General features: G+C 39.6%; 1 protein-coding gene across 2 annotated transcripts in view; it reads left to right on the forward strand.

Moving 5' to 3' along the window:
* NCALD (neurocalcin delta) overlaps window positions 1–10,445 on the forward strand; it is an 81,634-nt gene extending 71,189 nt beyond the window's left edge. For both annotated transcript variants that reach the window (XM_048841387.2, XM_048841385.2), the window contains exons 3-4: window positions 2,993–3,098; window positions 7,685–10,445. In XM_048841387.2, the coding sequence (XP_048697344.1) occupies window positions 2,993–3,098; window positions 7,685–7,782 (204 nt within the window). In that variant the 3' untranslated portion in view covers window positions 7,783–10,445. The remainder of the gene's footprint in view (window positions 1–2,992; window positions 3,099–7,684) is intronic.
* Window positions 10,446–17,521: the final 7,076 nt, after the last annotated feature.

Here is a 17,521-nt window from a genome sequence, read left to right on the forward strand (position 1 = left end):
TGCACCCATTTGTCACTCAGCACATGTAGAAAGCTGAGGGTGAGAGAGTTCTGCAGGAAAATCAGCCAACAGCAAAGTAAGATAAAGCTGGTGTACTTCCCTCTCCCCCCACCCCTGCTCTCCCCTCCTACGCAAACCACCCCCACACGTCTGATGCAGGGATTACTAGGTGAAGGTCTATGGGCTGTGTTATGTAGGAGGTCAGACTAGATGATCGTGATGGTCCCTTCTGACTTTTAAAATGTCTGAAGTTATAAAGTATATACCTGGCCTGTGTCCCATTGGCCTCCAAGAGAGCTGCACCTGCTTCTCTCAGGACTCAGTTTGGTCCCCATCATGATTTTCTTTACTCCAGGGTTATGCCAACTTTAGCTGCCCTAACCAGTGCCGTGGGCCTGTGAGGGACAGTCTGCACAGATGGAGGTTGCAAGAGCCCAAGGTATCTGTGCTCCCCTTTGTGTATAGTCAGCAATCAGCAGTGATTAGTACCAGTGACGGTTCCAAGAGCCCAAGGACTCCCGTTATGCTCCGTCCCATGCCAGAGGCACAGGGAATGAAGAAGACTCTTGCACCCTTGCATGCCCATGTAGAGGTTTGAGCAGCATTTGGTCCCAGATTAAGGACAATCCGAACATTTTTACAATATTACATAAACCTGCTTCTTTTGAGAGCTTTCTCATTTAAAAACACAGTATAGTGACGGGGCAAATCCTGAGTTTTTTAATCAGTTTTCACTTGGCCATTACATAGGAAAACTTCCTACTGAACAACTGAGTAAGGCCATAAAGATTTGACCAGAAACATCATTTTCAGCACAAAAGGAACATTATATTATTCCCGTCATGCTCTGGCTCTCCTAGACCATCTCATGTATTATTCGCTTAACTCGCTTCTGTTAAAGGGACCCTGTAGGATGAGGACATCTTTAAACAATTTTGTTCTAAAAATCTGCACTATGGTTACGTGGAGTGTAACCGTGACTGTGAGCCCAGCTAATGTAATTTTGCCCCAGGCTTTCTCTTTACGCTATATGGGGCTCTAACATGCTGGGATGGCCTAATCTCCCGTCTAAATAAAAGTTTAGCTATTTAATGAATGGAAGATTTCTAAGGATCAGTGCTGCTGTGATCTCTGCAAACCAGAGCTAGGCAGGTGTAAGCTCTGAGTGTCCTCCTTTGCTTTCTTTCCTTTGCCTCTTCACTCCCCATTCCTGCCATCACCATGTTCATTTGCTTGTGTGTTATCCCCCCATTCTCTGTTCTTGTGTCTGTTACATTTGTAACCTCTCTGGGATAGGCACTGTGTCTTCTTCTGTGTTTAGACATTGTCCTACAGTGTGAGACTCCAATCCTCATTGGCGCCACTGGGCATTTTTATTATACATCATGATGATAATGAATCGGGTGCTCATCACTTTCCCTATTCAGTTGTCAATTAATATCTAAACATCCTTTTCTGATCCTACAATCATTTTTATAACTTGCATCAAGGAACTATTAGAGGAACCCCAGCGCAATCTGTTACCATAATGTTAGTGCCATAATCTAGGGGACAGATGTTTGATTGCATTCATCAAACAGATGAATATTTAATTAAACAGGCAAATGTCTTTCTCAAGGTGTAATTCTGTATATGAACTTATGAGCTCTGAAAGGTGAGCAGGTTTTGTCGCCAAAAGGAAGTAGTGGTGAATGCTGGGAAAGCATTCGTCATTCAGAGAAGGAAGTGTCTTGCGTTGTTTAACAGTATCCTCCAGGTGATGAAGCTGTGTTGCTGTGCTCCAGATGCAGTTCCCTTGAGTCCCCTTTGACTTGATGGTTAAAACCTCCAGAACAAAGGGCCTTCATGAAGGGGCAGATGGCAAGCTAGAAAGTGGAATTAAATTAAGTGATCTTGGGCCTACACCCAGGACGAAAAACTCTCAGAGTGGGAGAGGAAATAACCAAAGTGGTGATGCCTTGGGCCAAATTTATAAAATAGCTGCTACAAATTTTGCATGTTCACCTGTGGTATCTGGAAAATACGTATTTGTGCATGTGCAAATAGGGATTTAGGTGCACAATTACCCGTTTTGCATGCAAAAATACAGTGTGCATGTGCAAACACAGGTTTGCATGCACACTCAGTGTGTCCACATTTTGCAGGCACAATTCAGGGAGCCAATTTAGAAAATATGGCTCTTTTTGTCATAAGATTAAAGTTCTCTAATCTATCTCTCTTAATAGGAGGAATAGCAGAGGAACATAATATATCACAAATAGAGTATATACATAAAATATGTTGAAAACACTACAATTTTGGTGTGGCACCAGGATTTCTCTTTGTGGAATGACCCAGATGAGGTTGTTGTATCTAAGTCAGTGTACGCACATACAAAACTTGGTGCGGTAAAATATCTTATTTTGTAATGTTCTAGGCACTTCACAGGCATGCAGTAAGATGGGTTCCCCTGCCCTGGAAAGGTTATGGCATAAATAGACAAAATAACTGACAAAAGAGTGAGCAAGGATGCCGAACTGGGGGCAAAGTAAATAATGGGGAATGGGAATGGAGGGGGAGGTTGGGGAAAGGATGTGCAAAAAGATTAAAGAGTTGTCTGCGTGGTACAGTGTGTGTATCGTGTTATATTTGGAACCATCCATTCGTTAGTTTATTGATCTAATGTATTTTGATGATTTGTAGTAATGTGCTGTACGTATGATAAATTGTTCTGAAGTATATTGCAATAGGGAACAATACAAGTCCAAAGCCAGAACTATATTCAACAGCAACTAGATAAGGAAACAAGGTTCTTTATCAGAAAGTCTCCAGTGTAAAAGAGCAAATGTATGTATAGATTTGTGCATTGTCACTCTCACTAGGAATCTGTGGTGAGAATCCAGGCTAAGGTTTATGTGATGCTATGTTTGTTTTTTCAGCATCTAATAATTGCTAATAATCTATTCAGATCAGATATCTATTATCAACACTTTGCTTCTATCACCTCACTTAGGCAATCTATAAGATGGTTTCTTCGGTAATGAAGATGCCAGAAGATGAGTCAACACCAGAGAAAAGAACAGAGAAAATCTTCCGTCAGATGGACACCAATCGAGATGGTAGGAATCTTAGGCATTTCCCTTTAACCCTCTGTACTCTGCAGTTACTGACAGCTGGATTTCCATCAAAGAGCTAGACTGATTTAGGAAGTAGAGAGAGATCACTCTGATGTCAAGACAGTCAGTGGGCTCAATCTCTCCCCTAAGGATTTTTAAAGCAGTGACTCCTATGGCCGTGGGGAAGTCTCTTAGGACCTGATTATGCTCTAGCTCTGCTAAATTCAGTGCAAAGAGGCTCTGGATTCTACTAGTGCAACTGAAAGCAGAACTTGGCCCTTTAACCTGTCTGCTGCAGTTTCTCCATTTACCTAACTCACAAAAGGTTAGGGGAGGGTTTATTAGTTAATGTTGATAAAATGCCTTGAAGATGAAAACACGAAGGGCTAGATCACAAAGGGACTTTGATGTTGTAACCCCTAACTCCTAGGCTGCATAGTGGAAACCTCAGCCCCAGGTTAGGTGCCCAGGCTTCCCATATAGCACATGGAGCGAGAGAGGGATCTTCTGAAGCCAGCAAGCTGAGCAGTGCGCTGCCTAAACTACCCAGAAGTGAAATGCAGAAGAAAGGGGTGGGGCTTAGGGTCCAGATCGGGCCCTCTAGGCACCAGACTGATGAGCTGGGCTGGAGGAAGATGCCTATCTCTGCTTGGGATTCTCAGCCGTAAAAACCTCTCCTGGAGTTAGATGCCTAAACCAGGTCAGCCCTTTCCTGCAAAAACACACACAGAGAAAAACCCACCCAGTTATAGCCCTTAGCCAGGGCGCACACCTGGGATTGGGAGACTCAGATTCTTTAGAGCAGGGACATGAACTCAGGTCTCCATGCTCTACACCACCAGGCTGTGGGGTTTTCTGGGGCAGGTCTTGCTCTCTCTCTCCTGTTGAAGCTGTTCCACTTGATATAAATAATTAAATAGTCAGTGGAGCAGGCACTTGAAGAGGACACTCCCACATCCCAGGTGAGCCCCTAACCACTGGATATAGAGTCAGTCTCTTGCTGTCTATTTCTCTGGCCCAATCAATGTTTAATTATTTGTAGCTTAATCAGGAGAGTTAGAGTGAGCCCCCTGAGTACCAAGAGCCTGCTCTAAACATTCACTCCTGGAATGTGGGTGCTGTGAGTTCAAGTCAGGCAGCGGGTTTCCCACATCCCAGGTGAGTGTGTGTATGGTAACACCCATTGTTTCATGTTCTCTATGTATATAAATCTCCCCACTGTATTTTCCACTGAATGTGTCCGATGAAGTGAGCTGTAGCTCACGAAAGATTATGCTCAAATAAATTTGTTGTCTCTAAGGTGCAACAAGTACTCCTTTTCTTTTTGCGAATACAGACTAACACAACTGCTGCTCTGAAACCTATCTCCCTTTAGTCTCCTTTAAAATTCCCTGTCTAACAGCATAGCTGGCTCTTGAAGAGTGTGTTGAATTAGGAGCTTTGATCAAGTGTGTTAGGAATCTCATTGTTTTGGGAAAAACAGAAGTATAGTAGAACCTCAGAGTTGTGATCACCTCGGGAATGGAGGTTGTTCATAACTCTGAACAAAACTTTTATTTTCCAAAAGTTTACAACTGAACATTGATTTAATACAGCTTTGAAACTTTACTATGCAGAAGGAAAATGGTGCTTTTAACTATTTGAATTTAAATGAAAAAGTCACAGAAACTGTTTCCTTACCTTGACAAATCTTTTTTTAAACTTTCCCTTTATTTTTTTAGTAGTTTACATTTATCATAATACTATACTGTATTTGGTGAGGGGTTTGGGGGTTTTTTGGTCTCTGCTGCTGCCTGATTGTGTACTTCCAGTTCCAAATGAGGTCTGTGGTTGACCAGTTAGCTCGTAACTCCGAGGTTCTACTGTACTGCCTGTTGAGCAGATGAATTTGGTTTTCATTACTTATTATGATTTATTAGTATTGTGGTCACACTTAAACACAGCAGTCGGGATCGGAGACCCGTTGTTCTAGGCACTGTGCAAACACATAGCAGTAGACAGTGCCTGCCCCAAAGAGCTTACATGCTACAGGCCCAGTCCAGCAAAGACTTAGATATGTGCTTATCTGTGTCCACCGTGAGTAATCCCATGGTCTTCTATTAAGCACATGCCTAAACCTTTGCAGGATTGTGGCTTTTCTAGAAAAGACGGGGAAAACCCAACAACAACGTAGAACCAGAATGTCAAGGGTATATGGCAAGTCATTCAGCAAGTGCTGTCCTGGGTCCCTCCTCTCTAGTGATAGGATACAAGTAATACTCTGTGGCTGCAATGGGAGTTACTCACACACTGCCATGGGAGAGTAGAAGCCCATCTGGTTTGCAGAGCAGCATCAGCAATGTACTTTGGAGAAGATGCAAATTAGAGTTGAGCAGAATTCAGAATGTCTATCCCACAGGGAATTCCAACATTTCAACATTTGTTTTCATCCCAACTCAGGACAAGAAATCGAAATTTTGAAAGAAAAAAAATTGTGGGGGGGAACAAAGATACTGAAGTGTTTTGATTTGGAAATGTAGAAATGTTTCTTTTTAACATTTTCAGTCCAAATGAAACTTTTTACACTCTCCAATTGAAATGCTTTGTTTGAAGTCAGTTCAACAGTAAATTGCATTTCCCATTGTGGCATATTACCTCGTGGGAGTTCAGGCGAGGCACAAATCCACATTGTATTACGGGAGAGGTATTTTCCCGGGAGTTCCGAATGGGGGCCCAAACTACAAATCCCATAAGGCAATGTGCTGAGAGGGAAATGCAGTTCAATGTTTTATTGAACAAAACAAAACATTTTGGGTCAGTTCAACAAAACCAGAATATCTGATTCTGGACAACTCAACCCAATCTGAAATATTTGATTCCAATTTTTCCCAATGGAAAGTCAAATTTTCAGCTAAATCAAGATTTTTCCCATAGAAAATTTTGATTTTTGCAGAAACAGATTTTTTTTTTTTTTGGCCAGAATGTCATAGAATCTAGAAATGTGGATCTGGGACATCAAGAAGTCATCAAGCCCAGTCCCCTGTGTTGGATAAAGTAAACCCAGGCCATCCTTGACAGGTGTTTCTCCAACCTGTTCTTAAAAACCTCCAGTGATGTGTATTCCTCAACCTCTCTTGGAAGCCTATTCCAGAGCTTAACTATCTTTATAGTTAAAAAGTTTTCCCTAATATCTAACCTAAATCTCCCTTGCTGTAGATCAAGCCCATTACTACGTGTCCTACCTTGAGGGGACACATGGAGAACAATTGATCACCATCCTCTTTATAATAACCTTTAATGTATTTGAAGACTAATCAGGTCCCCACTCAGGTGTCCTTTTCTCAAGATTAACCATGCCCACTTTTCTTAACCTTTCCTCATAAGTCAAGTTTTCTAAAACTTTTACCCTTTTTGTTGCTCTCCTCTGGACTCTCTCCAATTTGTCCACAGTTTTCACAAAGAGTGGCACCCAGAATTAGACACAGTACTCCAGCTGAGGCCTCAGCAGTGCTGAGAAGAGCAGGACAATTATTTGTCTTACATATGACACTCCTGTTAATACACCTCCAGAATATCAGCCTTATTAGCAATTGTGTCACATTATCTCATATTCAATTTGTGAACCAGTATAACCCCCCGATCCTTTTCAGCAGTACTATCACCTAGCCAGTTATTCCCCATTTTATAGCTGTGCATTTGATTTTTTCCTTCCGACATGAAGCCCTTTGCATTTATCTTTACTGAATTTCATCTTGTTGAATTCAGACGAATTCTCCATTCCAGTGGAAGTTTTTTTATCTGCTCTATTGCACACAAGCTTCTGAGATAGAGGTTGCCCTGTAGTGATAAAACCTGCCGTTACAAATTTCCTGCTCAGCACCTAGATACTACTGTAATGGGCACTCTAAAGAAACCCCAGGTGAATAGATGGATATGGGTTCTTAATTCAAACATACATTTGGAAAAGGCACTTGTGTGTACTCAGAGCAAGTCCATAGCTTTTAGAGCCTGCCTGTCTCCTCCTGTGATTCTGGGTCTGTTGCAAGGAACCAAAGCACTTGTGCCACCTGCCTTCACATTTGAATGGAGGGAGCATTCTCAGAGCATGTCTACACTTATCATGGATCAGCGCTGTGGCAGTCGAACCACTGGGGGTTGATACAGAGGGTCTAGTGAAGACCTACTAAATCGACCACAGATTGCTCTCCCGTTGACTCTGGTACACCACCGGAACTAGAAGCCTAAGGTAAGTCAATGGGAGAGTTTCTCCCGTCAACCCAGTGTGGTGTAGACACCGCAATAAGTCGACCTAAGCTACATTATTCACGTATCTGGAGTTGTGTAACTTCGGTCGACTTAACCCCAAAGTGTAGACCTGCCCTCAGAGAGGGTTCTTCAAATCTGAAAGTCTCTCCACACAGTATTGATCCACCAGAGCCTAGATTTTGCTACTTTCAGGCAGGCTGCAAGGCCTAACCATTTCCCCATGCTTTCCTTGTAGTGACAATTCGTAAATTTCCGGATGTATCCATAGTGTTAAAGCATTGCATATGTGCTGTGATTGATTAGTGCATTTTATAATGCTAAACAAACTTTTTTTTTTTTATTAGGCAAACTCTCTTTGGAAGAGTTCATCCGAGGAGCCAAGAGTGATCCATCCATAGTCCGTCTCCTTCAGTGTGATCCTAGCAGTGCAGGGCAATTCTAAAACAGTTCTTTGGATGAATTGTGTATCTGCTTTTTGTTTTTTGTTTTTTTTGCCAAACAACATTCATGGTGGTGTTGCCTCTGTATGACCAGTTTATGCCTTCTTTTGTGGCATCTTTTAGCTTCTTTTGTTGTGGATTAATTATAAGAATGCTGAATGCTCTTAATAGTTTGTCCAGAACACAGACAGAATACTGTTTTAAATGGACATTGTGGTGTTAACTTGTTTAGAAGATTTTATTTTGTTCAATTTGTCTGTTCTCAAAAGTAAACCACAAGAAGGAAGAAACCTTCAGCAACATATTATTGCCACATTTAGAATGCTACTTTAATAGTTGAAAATTCACCCGCAGGATCTGAAGCACAATAGTGGTTGAAGTGCAAAGTGTTACAACAGGTGCAGTATTTGATTTGTACAGTCTTTTTTTATCCAGCAGGCACAAGAGAAACTACAAAACAGGATGAGTAAGAAGTGTTAATACAATAAGTTAGCAAATTCTAGCCTACTTCAGTCTCCCTACAATGCCACGTTGTTTCAATACTGTGAAAGTTTTTAAGGTGCATTGAGAAGGGGGGGAGGGAATGATCAGCTGTTTTTTTTTAACAGGCTTATGCTGGTTGATTTAACATGTGTTTGATTTCCAGATAAAACCAATTTATAATTCTAATTAAAACAAAAAACCAGGTGGATGTTACCTGTTGCCATTTGGAATTAGTAAGTGTAGTTGTGTATATGACAAACTGGGTATTGAACACAAATTTAAGCGAGATGTGTGTTGAATGAGAGATTTTCAGATTAGTAATAAAGCAGTTTCTACTGCAGGAGACTGGGAGTTGAGCTCAGAAATAACAATTGTGCAACCTTAAGCAGCTGACACTGAGACATGTCCACTGTCATGAATGTTCTTGTCTAGATTGGACTGCTTGCTCTCTCTCTCTCTCTCTCTCTCTCTCTCTCTCCACATAGATAATGCGGTTCCTGTGTCTGCTTCTAAAGGTTGGAGAGCTATCACAAACTGTTTTAAAGCTAGAATTGTAGAATTCATACTTCATTTACTTTAGTGGGGTTGAAAGATCTGTACTGAAACAAGGAAATGGTACGCTTAATGATATATATATATAAATGTTTAAAAAAATTAGATGTAAGAGAAAACGGTTGAATGTTTATCTTTTCACTTGGATGCAAAAGGATTTCTGAACCTTGCTGCTGCAAAATTCTTTCATTTGGTCAGGGTCACTATATTCCAAGCAGTGTGTACGTTTGGGATCTCTTAAGGAATTTGCAAGCACTGCTTTGGCAAAAAAGCTTAGCAATGGGAGGTATTATGCTGACCAAGTTTGAGATAACCTGTCATTTGTTGAGTCTGCTTTGTGATACGGTAGGTGATATATCACTGCAGTCACTGCCCAATATCAGGAACTTATGAGACTGCTATAGTATAATCATTGTGTGAGGGGTGAGGTTGATATTCTATTAAGTGACCTTGTAATGCTAAACCCCAACTAGCCTTAATTTAAAATAAACTGAGTAAAATAGGTTAGATCTGCTGCTGCAGACTAGTTAAATGCTGATTAGCCATCAGGTAAAAGCAGTAGAATATATTAAGAAGTTTTTGCTTATCACTAGCTAGGAGAACATATGTACAGTAATTTAGGAAGGAAAAAGATTCTTGACTTAATTCTCAATACCATTTTGTTCTGTCATGCTTAACATATGGTGCACAATGAAAATTAATTATAGATAACATAGTTAATCAGTTCTTTCAAATTTACTATAAGTGGCAAAGCAATCCTGAATAAAAGGTCATCAGGCCCATTTCTTTGTCTCAGATGACCTAAAGGGCTTATCCAGAATCAATTTCAATTTAAAGTGGTTACAGAAATGCCATTGATGTAATTCTCCTGCTAAATGAGCTAAAAGACTAGACCGAGTCGTGTGTGAGAGACAGACAGAGGAACACACAAGTGCAGGTTCAATACATAACTTTTTTAGTTTTTGGCATAGTCACTGGAAATACTACAGTGAAATTTTCTGGTTGGCTGAAATGGTTTTTGCCTATTTCCCATCCCTGTCTTATCCACACCCCATTGGAAATACTATGCACAAAATAGAACATTTAAAGCACTTGTGCTCTTCGAGATAATTTTTTGTTTGCCAGTAATAGACCTCAGAAAGGCTTTGGCCCTAAAAGAAATCTGCAGAGATCTCCTCATGCTGAGTCAAGGGTCAGTTCTCTCCTTATTGTCTGGAGGGTCATTTTTCATTTGGACAAATCTGGCTAGATCCTTGGTTGTTGTAAATTGCTGCATTAAGGTGAATGGATCTACACTGACATATACCCACTAAGGATCTGCTCCTTAATCAAACATAAGCAATCAGTGTCACTGTATTAAAGCCCTTCTTTGGGTCACTTCATCACATCCACTACATAGGAAAATAAATTGGAATATAAATTTTCTTACAAATCTGAATACATATTGAAAAATTCCAATCCCAGATATCATTGCAGGCTTGTGGATCAAAAGCAGACAAGCTAGAAAAATTAACGTTTATTAAAGTTGAAGTAAAGTATGCAAAGTGGATAGCTCCTACAATTAATTTGTTTCTAATACAGTGAAAGCAGTTGCATGTGACTGAAACTATTAAAATTTTGCCTTTTTTAAGCAGCTGCGTTCCATCTCTTTTTTTGTATTATGACAATCCTTTGGCCCAGAACCTAGTTCCTCAGTTTGGTGTTTGGCTGTTTTTTGACAGAAGCAATTTGTGTATTAGTACTTTAAACTATGTGCTTGAAAATGCAACCTGTGATATGACCCCAGGCCAGTGGAATTGTAATTCTTTCCACTGAAAGACTAGGAATGTAACCCACAGCTGCAGAGGACATAAATAACTGGAGATATGGTTATTGTATAAACATTTACAAAATGCATGAAGATTATTCCTTATTCCTGCCTGCCTTTCGCAATTTATTTTGTTTCAAAATATTAACTGTTCCTTTCTTACTCTGCAAGTAAAAATTGTAGATATTTTTTAAATGATCGATAATTGAATTTGTTAAATGAATATCTGCAGTTTATTGGTTAACAAAACATACATAGTACTGGTATGCATCATTTCTTTGTCTTGCTAATTGTCATTATTAACTTCAGTGATCTCTCAAAAAAAGAATGACCAAAACTATATGTCACAGTAGCATAGCTGATTTTAAGGGAATGAATTAAAATATCTGACTCTCAGACTGTAGACAGTACAGGCTGCTTGATACCACTTACTATAACTGTGTAGATACATTTTCAATAATACTTGTGTATGTTTGATAGGTAAACTTGACTGATCTGGCATGCAAAAATGTTTAGTGTTTTGTAGACCTAGCAACTGTAAAAGTACATAAGTTAGAACTCTATTTACATGGAATTCCTAGTGAACAGAAGGGGTGTTAGTTCCTTGCGGAGGGCTTGCCCTTAAAGGAGAGTACCAGACATCTGTGCAGACTAACTGATGTACAGAAGCTATAGCAGCCAAGCTGTAAAGCCATTCAGTATTCACTTTACTGAGCTCTGAGATTGGGAACTTGAAACAGCCCCTATAAAGCCAGCTAGCATACTCTTTTGGACACTCTGGGTTTGAGGGGAAATGAAGCACAACCCTCTTCCAACATCTGAAACCCCATGAACCCAAAGGATTTGGAGGTCCTCTGAGACCTTCAGGTAAAGTTGTAGTATACTTCCTACTAAGCTTATGACTTTTGAACGTTTCTCACCATCATTGTTGAGTTGCCTCATGCTTCATTATTTTCTGTTTTACCATTTGACCTGTACACACTCTCATGTTTAAATATCCTAAACATTACCGTTGTTTTAGAACAACAGAAAACTATGTATATAACTACTTTAAATGGAAGATGTATAAGTGCACCTTGAAATGTGCACCTAGAGACAATTATACTATGATGCTCTAAGAACAGAACAGTTCCCCACACCTTTCTCAGTACATTTGTACTTGCTAATGTGGTACTTGGTGAAGTTCTGTTGCCTGCAATGTACAGGAGGTCCCACTAGATGATCACAGTGGTCCCTTCTGACCTTTAAAGTCTATGACTCTGAGGTAAACCTGTACATTCAAAGCTAACTTTGTAAGATCTGAGATGTGTCCCTTTTTCTAAAACAATGCTTATTTTGTGAGCTCAGGAAAAAGCACAGCAACATGAGCAGAGCAGCCCAGACAAGGTAAGGGAAACGTCAGTAGCAGAGGCCACCAGCCAGCCATAATTCCTAGATGTTTCATATTGCAGCCCGGTGTACTAACATTAGAGTAGGGTATAGTTACACCCTATGCTGGTGGAAGTGTGAGTTTGAGGCTAGGGTCATTTTTCTAATGAATCACTGTTACAGAACCACCTTTTCTACATAACTCTGCTGATTCAGTTAGTACCTGTGGTGGGTTGGTCTTTTGGCTGCAAGATGAAGTGACAGATGCAAGACCTGCTGGAAGGAATATTTTACCCACGGTTTGCTAAGTAGGGCTTCAAACTACAGCATAGCAGATTTAGATTAAATCTCAGGAAAAACTTCCTTAGTGTAAGAACAGTAGGGCAATGAACAGACACCTCAGGAGGTGGTGGAAGCTTCTTCACTGGAGGTTTTCAAAAGCAGGCTGGATAGCTATCTGTCTTGGATGTTTAGCCACAACAAATCCTGCATCTTTGCAGGGGGTTAAACTAGATGACCCTTATGGTCCCTTCTAACCCTAAGTATCCTGGATCTTTCTTTGCTCTGTGTTTCACTGTACATTTACACACTATTTAATATATTTAAAGAAGGAGAAATTGTTTTTTATAGATGTTAAGGACACTATATAATTGTAAAAGCATAAAGAAGCTTTGCAAACACTGGACAAATAACACTCAAGGGCGGACGGACAAAGGCAGAACAGTAGGTTGGAACCTTATTGTCTCTACCACCAAAACCAAGTATATTTCCAACAAGCTACAGGATCACAGCAGGTGCTTTTGAGAAGAGTGGGTAATTAGTTCTGCTTCTCTAGTATTTTCCCCATGGTGCACTGGCACATTTTTGGTATATGTATGTGTTGTTTACTAGCTGTTTTAAAGACAAAGGGCCCTCCCTTGAATATTGTGTTGTCATTTACACCTGTGCAAACTGGGTGTACACTGCTGCCAGTTCAGAATTGTATAGTTCTCCATTCGCTTTGCACAGCTGTAAATGGCTACCCAAGATGCAAAGCAGTGGAGAATCAGGCCCAAAGTGCTGAGATTCAACTAGGCTTGGCAGAATTTTGAATTTTTTTAATATAATTTTGACTGATCAATGCTTATTTTTAAGAATTTTTTCAATATTTATCTATTTATCTCTTGAAATTTTCATAGTTGTGGGAAATTGCGGGTGGGTGGAACCAGACAATATGGGTGGCCAGGCAATAATTATTTAATGACAGCCAATGTTGGCAGACAAAATGTTAAAGCTTTATAACTGTTAAAAACACAAATTGTCAACATCACATGTCAAAAATAAACAAATTAAATATCCTTAAATCAAATGCGAATAAGTTCTCAAGCAGCATTTTTCTTACTTTACCAATCTGTAAATTTTCCTTATCAATAGAAATATATATGCATATTTTTTAAATCAAATCCTTCCAACCCTAGATATTACTACGTAAAAAATGGCACCTTCTTACTCAGCCGATCTGCTCCCCGTGTCTAGTCAGAGTCAGAGCTACTGACTGCAGTGACATAAATAAGTTTTTAATACTTTTTGCCTCAGAGTCCACATCTGGAGGAGAGGCAGGTGGATTTTGTGCCCTCATGTGCATCATCAACAGAACTGTTTACTGTGCTCCAATTAGAACTCCAGCCAGGTTAGCAGATGTCACTGAGGGCATAAATGGAAGATAATGGCATTTCACAGGTGTAACTGAGGGCATAATTTGGCCTGCAGAACTTTGTTCCCCATCATGATACACAAGAAGGAAAGAACTCAGCTTGACTTTTGAAGGTCAGCTTTAGTTTTCAAGCTGACCTTGAAAAAAACCTTTACTTGTAAATTGAGAACATTTGATATACAATTATTATGAGGCAATGGGCATAGAACCCCATGATGCCTATTTTACAGAATTTTTTCAGAGACATATTGCACTTAAATAAACAGCTATTTTTAAAAACATAAGGAAAAATGAAGAAGGGCCTGCAAATCAGCATGAAATACATTCACACTCTAGAAATGAAGAACACTGCAGGAGATGTTATATATGTATTCAGGTCATTTCGAAAAGTAGATCTATGTCTTTCCCCCACTCCCACCCTATGAGACTGTATCTGACTATAATACATATGACTATCTCACTGTATCTCTTCTTTCAGTGTGACTTTGGCTGGTGGTGTTGGGTTTCTAAGAATCTATATTGTTTGAGGTGGAGATAGTTTTGGAGCTGAGGTTGGTGCCACATTTTAGAGGTACAGGATGCACAAACTTCAGATCCTGCTCTGCCCACCTTTAATTATATTAGTCTATGAAGCAAAGTAATATCCATATAGATTTGATGCATTTCTTTGGGAATGTACATATTAAATTCCTTCAGTCCTGCCCCAGAACATAGCATTATTTAATTGTACAGTAGGGATTAAAAAATCCCTCCTAAAATGTTTAATACACAATGAACAGGACAAATCAGAGCCCTCATATATAGTGAACAATATGATCAGAAAAATGAACAGATATTAATTGTGCCTTTGTCCAGAGATCAAGGTTTGAATTCACTACAGGTGCATTCACTCCTGGACTAAAGGCCATGCAGAATCTTTGCACCACTTCCGTCCTAGTTAAGGTCTAGCATTTGCCCAGGGGCGAATCTCTCCCTGTGTTGTACAGACTGAAAGACCCAGGAAAATCAATGTACAAAAAGTGAGAATTCTGTGTCCCTCAACAAAGCTTTACACTGGGGAATTTTTCAATTCAGTTGGTTAGTTCCATATTCTGAGGTAAAATTTTGCCCACCTTTTAGTTGTGTTCCTTAACTGTGAGGTAAATGGATATTTCCCTGTCCACCCTGATGTAATCCCAAATAAACACCCTCAGCACAGGCACTCAGAGTATTAGGCTGAGTCAAGTCACTGGGTTTGGGTTCTCACTTACATACAGTACTTAATTACCATCATCTATTTGACAATTCTTCCCCTCCCAGTCAGTGAATATGAGGCACTAATGCTATGCCTTTGACATCTGGAAGTGCTGGTACTGGTGCATCTCTATGGGTTGACTTTTGTTGGGCAGGCCCAGGTTTGGGAGCCAGTGTTGTTGTGTTCTGCTCACCAAACCACAATATGTATTATTATTAAATATTGAACAAAACTCTAATCATCTGAAACAATTTGTGGGTTACATTATTTTGTTTCTATTAATCTGCTGCAAAACTGAAGCTAATCAGTTTTGTTAGCCATTCCCATGGCTTATAGAGTATTGATTTCTTCAAGGTAAGGACAGTGTCTTCCTATGTGTCAGCTAGAGCTGGACAAAATTTTTCATCAGAAACTTTTCCCACTGAAAAATGCAGATTTGGGTTGACTGAAACATTTCATCGATTTGTGCCAAACTGTTTCAGTCAAAAAACACAAACAACATTCTGAAAAAATCTAAATGTTATATTTTGTTTGACATTTTTAAAACAAAACCTTTGGATTTTTCAGTGTAAAATGCCTTTTCATTTTGACACTGCAATTTCATTAATCTTTAAATAAAACCCTCAAAGCCAAAACAAAACTGCTTGTTTGACCCAAACCAACTTTTTTTTTCTTTCAGTTCAGACACCAAATCAAAAAAAATATCAGTTAGTTGCATAGCTCTAGTGTCAGGATCAAGGACTAGAGACCCCTGATCGTGACTGGGCCTTCTGAGCCTTCGATAATGATTTAATGCTAAAACGTACTGGGACACAATCTCAAAGCTACATATTAAAGATATTTTCTTTGCTGTTCTCCCCCCATAAGAACATTGAAGTGAAGAGTGTGGATGGCATTTTCAAGAGTACTCAGCACTGACCTAGCTCTATGCCTGTTGAAGTGGATGGAGTTTTACTAGTGATTTCAACACGGGCAGAGTTAGACCAACGTTGAGCACTTCTGAGAATTCTCATCCCATCTGCCCAAAGAGCCATGCCACGGTCACTTGATTGGCTTGATGGCCACCTTGAACACTGAAGAAGCAGATGATTAGCAAAACTGTCTGAGAAAATCCACTTTAATGCTAACCTGCATTTGCCCTACAACTTGGATACCCACTGTGTGTCGATTAGTGGAGCCCTACACAATCATTTGTTGGGAGATTGTGTTTTTTATTTTCTCATGTATTCTCTGCAATTAAATTATTATTATTATTAAACTGACAAGAATGACCCTCATTTGTGTGACTTCATTGAAACTGCATTCCACTGCAGCCAAACCCTGATTTGTAAAGTGTTTGGAGGGGGAAAAAAACAATAACAGTGGTTCAAGCTGATAAAGATCTAAAGAGGCCAATGAAATATTTTGTGTCTCATGCTGGCCATTTTCATGCTTGAGACGATTGTGTTCTTTTTTTATTTTATTATTTAATTTCTTGATTAACATTTCTGCTTATTGTGTTTTTCTCATAGCTATTCTGAAACAGAGTGAAATCCATTTTACTAGATCCAGTCCTGCTGTTTTTATTTTTAGTTCTGACTCCAGCAAAACTTCCATTGATCCCAGTGGTAGCTTTGCCTGAGTAACAGAAGTGGGTTGTGTGCAGTAAAAATGGAATTTTAAATTGATCTAGGGATTGTTTTTGTTGTTTGGTGGTGGTGGGGTTTTGTTTTGTTTTGTCTGCACAATATTTTCTGCATAGGTTGAACTTGTGATTGGTTTGACTTGTTTCTTGCATTAGCACTTGCTAATTCCTCCATTTATCCATGCCAGCCTCTTTGGGTTTTCCACTTTTCCCTTTTATGGTTCTGCAGATTCAGTCCTATTTAACTTTAACTTTAAAGAGGTGATCAGTATTATACTTTGGCAAAAACACTTGCGGCTGATCCGTTTAATAACATTACTAGTTATGAACATATGATCTTGATGTAGGGTAAAAATTTAGGGCCCAGTTGTGTACGCACACTATACATATACCGCCACACTGAAATCAGTGGGCTTTCCACAAGTCGACCACTTGCATCTCCATCTCTTAGGTTGGAAAATTGAATACCCCTTGGATTAACCCTTTGTAAACTAATCGATGTAATCCAAGGAAGAAATGTTACATTCTGAAAGAAGGGCAAATATTAATTAAACTAGCGCAATCTGAAGTGTTTTATTACAGTTTTCTGAAATCATTGGTCTCCTATGTATATTCACATCAGAATGTTGTGGGTCACCTCTTTTTGTTTCTGCTGCAAACTCATTTGGCCACTTGTGAGACTTTACTCAGTTCTTACACAGACAAAACTCAATGAAAGTGATGTCAGTGGGAGCTTTGCCCGTGGAAAGACTTCAGGATTTGGGCCCTGGGTAGTATTCATAGGTATGTGTTAGAAATGCCCAGGGTCAGTGGTTAAACCAAACCTCTGAAATGAAATTGGTAAACAGCCAATTAAATTAAAAGAGAGAAGGAGTGTGATAGGAACTAGTGTATATAGTCTGTGTTTCTAAGCGTGATCACTGTTTGCTATTTTATAAATGTTTAGGACATTTCTGGAATTTTTAATGTGAAAGGAGTAA

The sequence above is a fragment of the Caretta caretta genome, chromosome 2 (genome assembly GCF_965140235.1).
Source record: "Caretta caretta isolate rCarCar2 chromosome 2, rCarCar1.hap1, whole genome shotgun sequence".
In the NCBI taxonomy this organism is placed as follows: Eukaryota; Metazoa; Chordata; order Testudines; family Cheloniidae; genus Caretta; species Caretta caretta.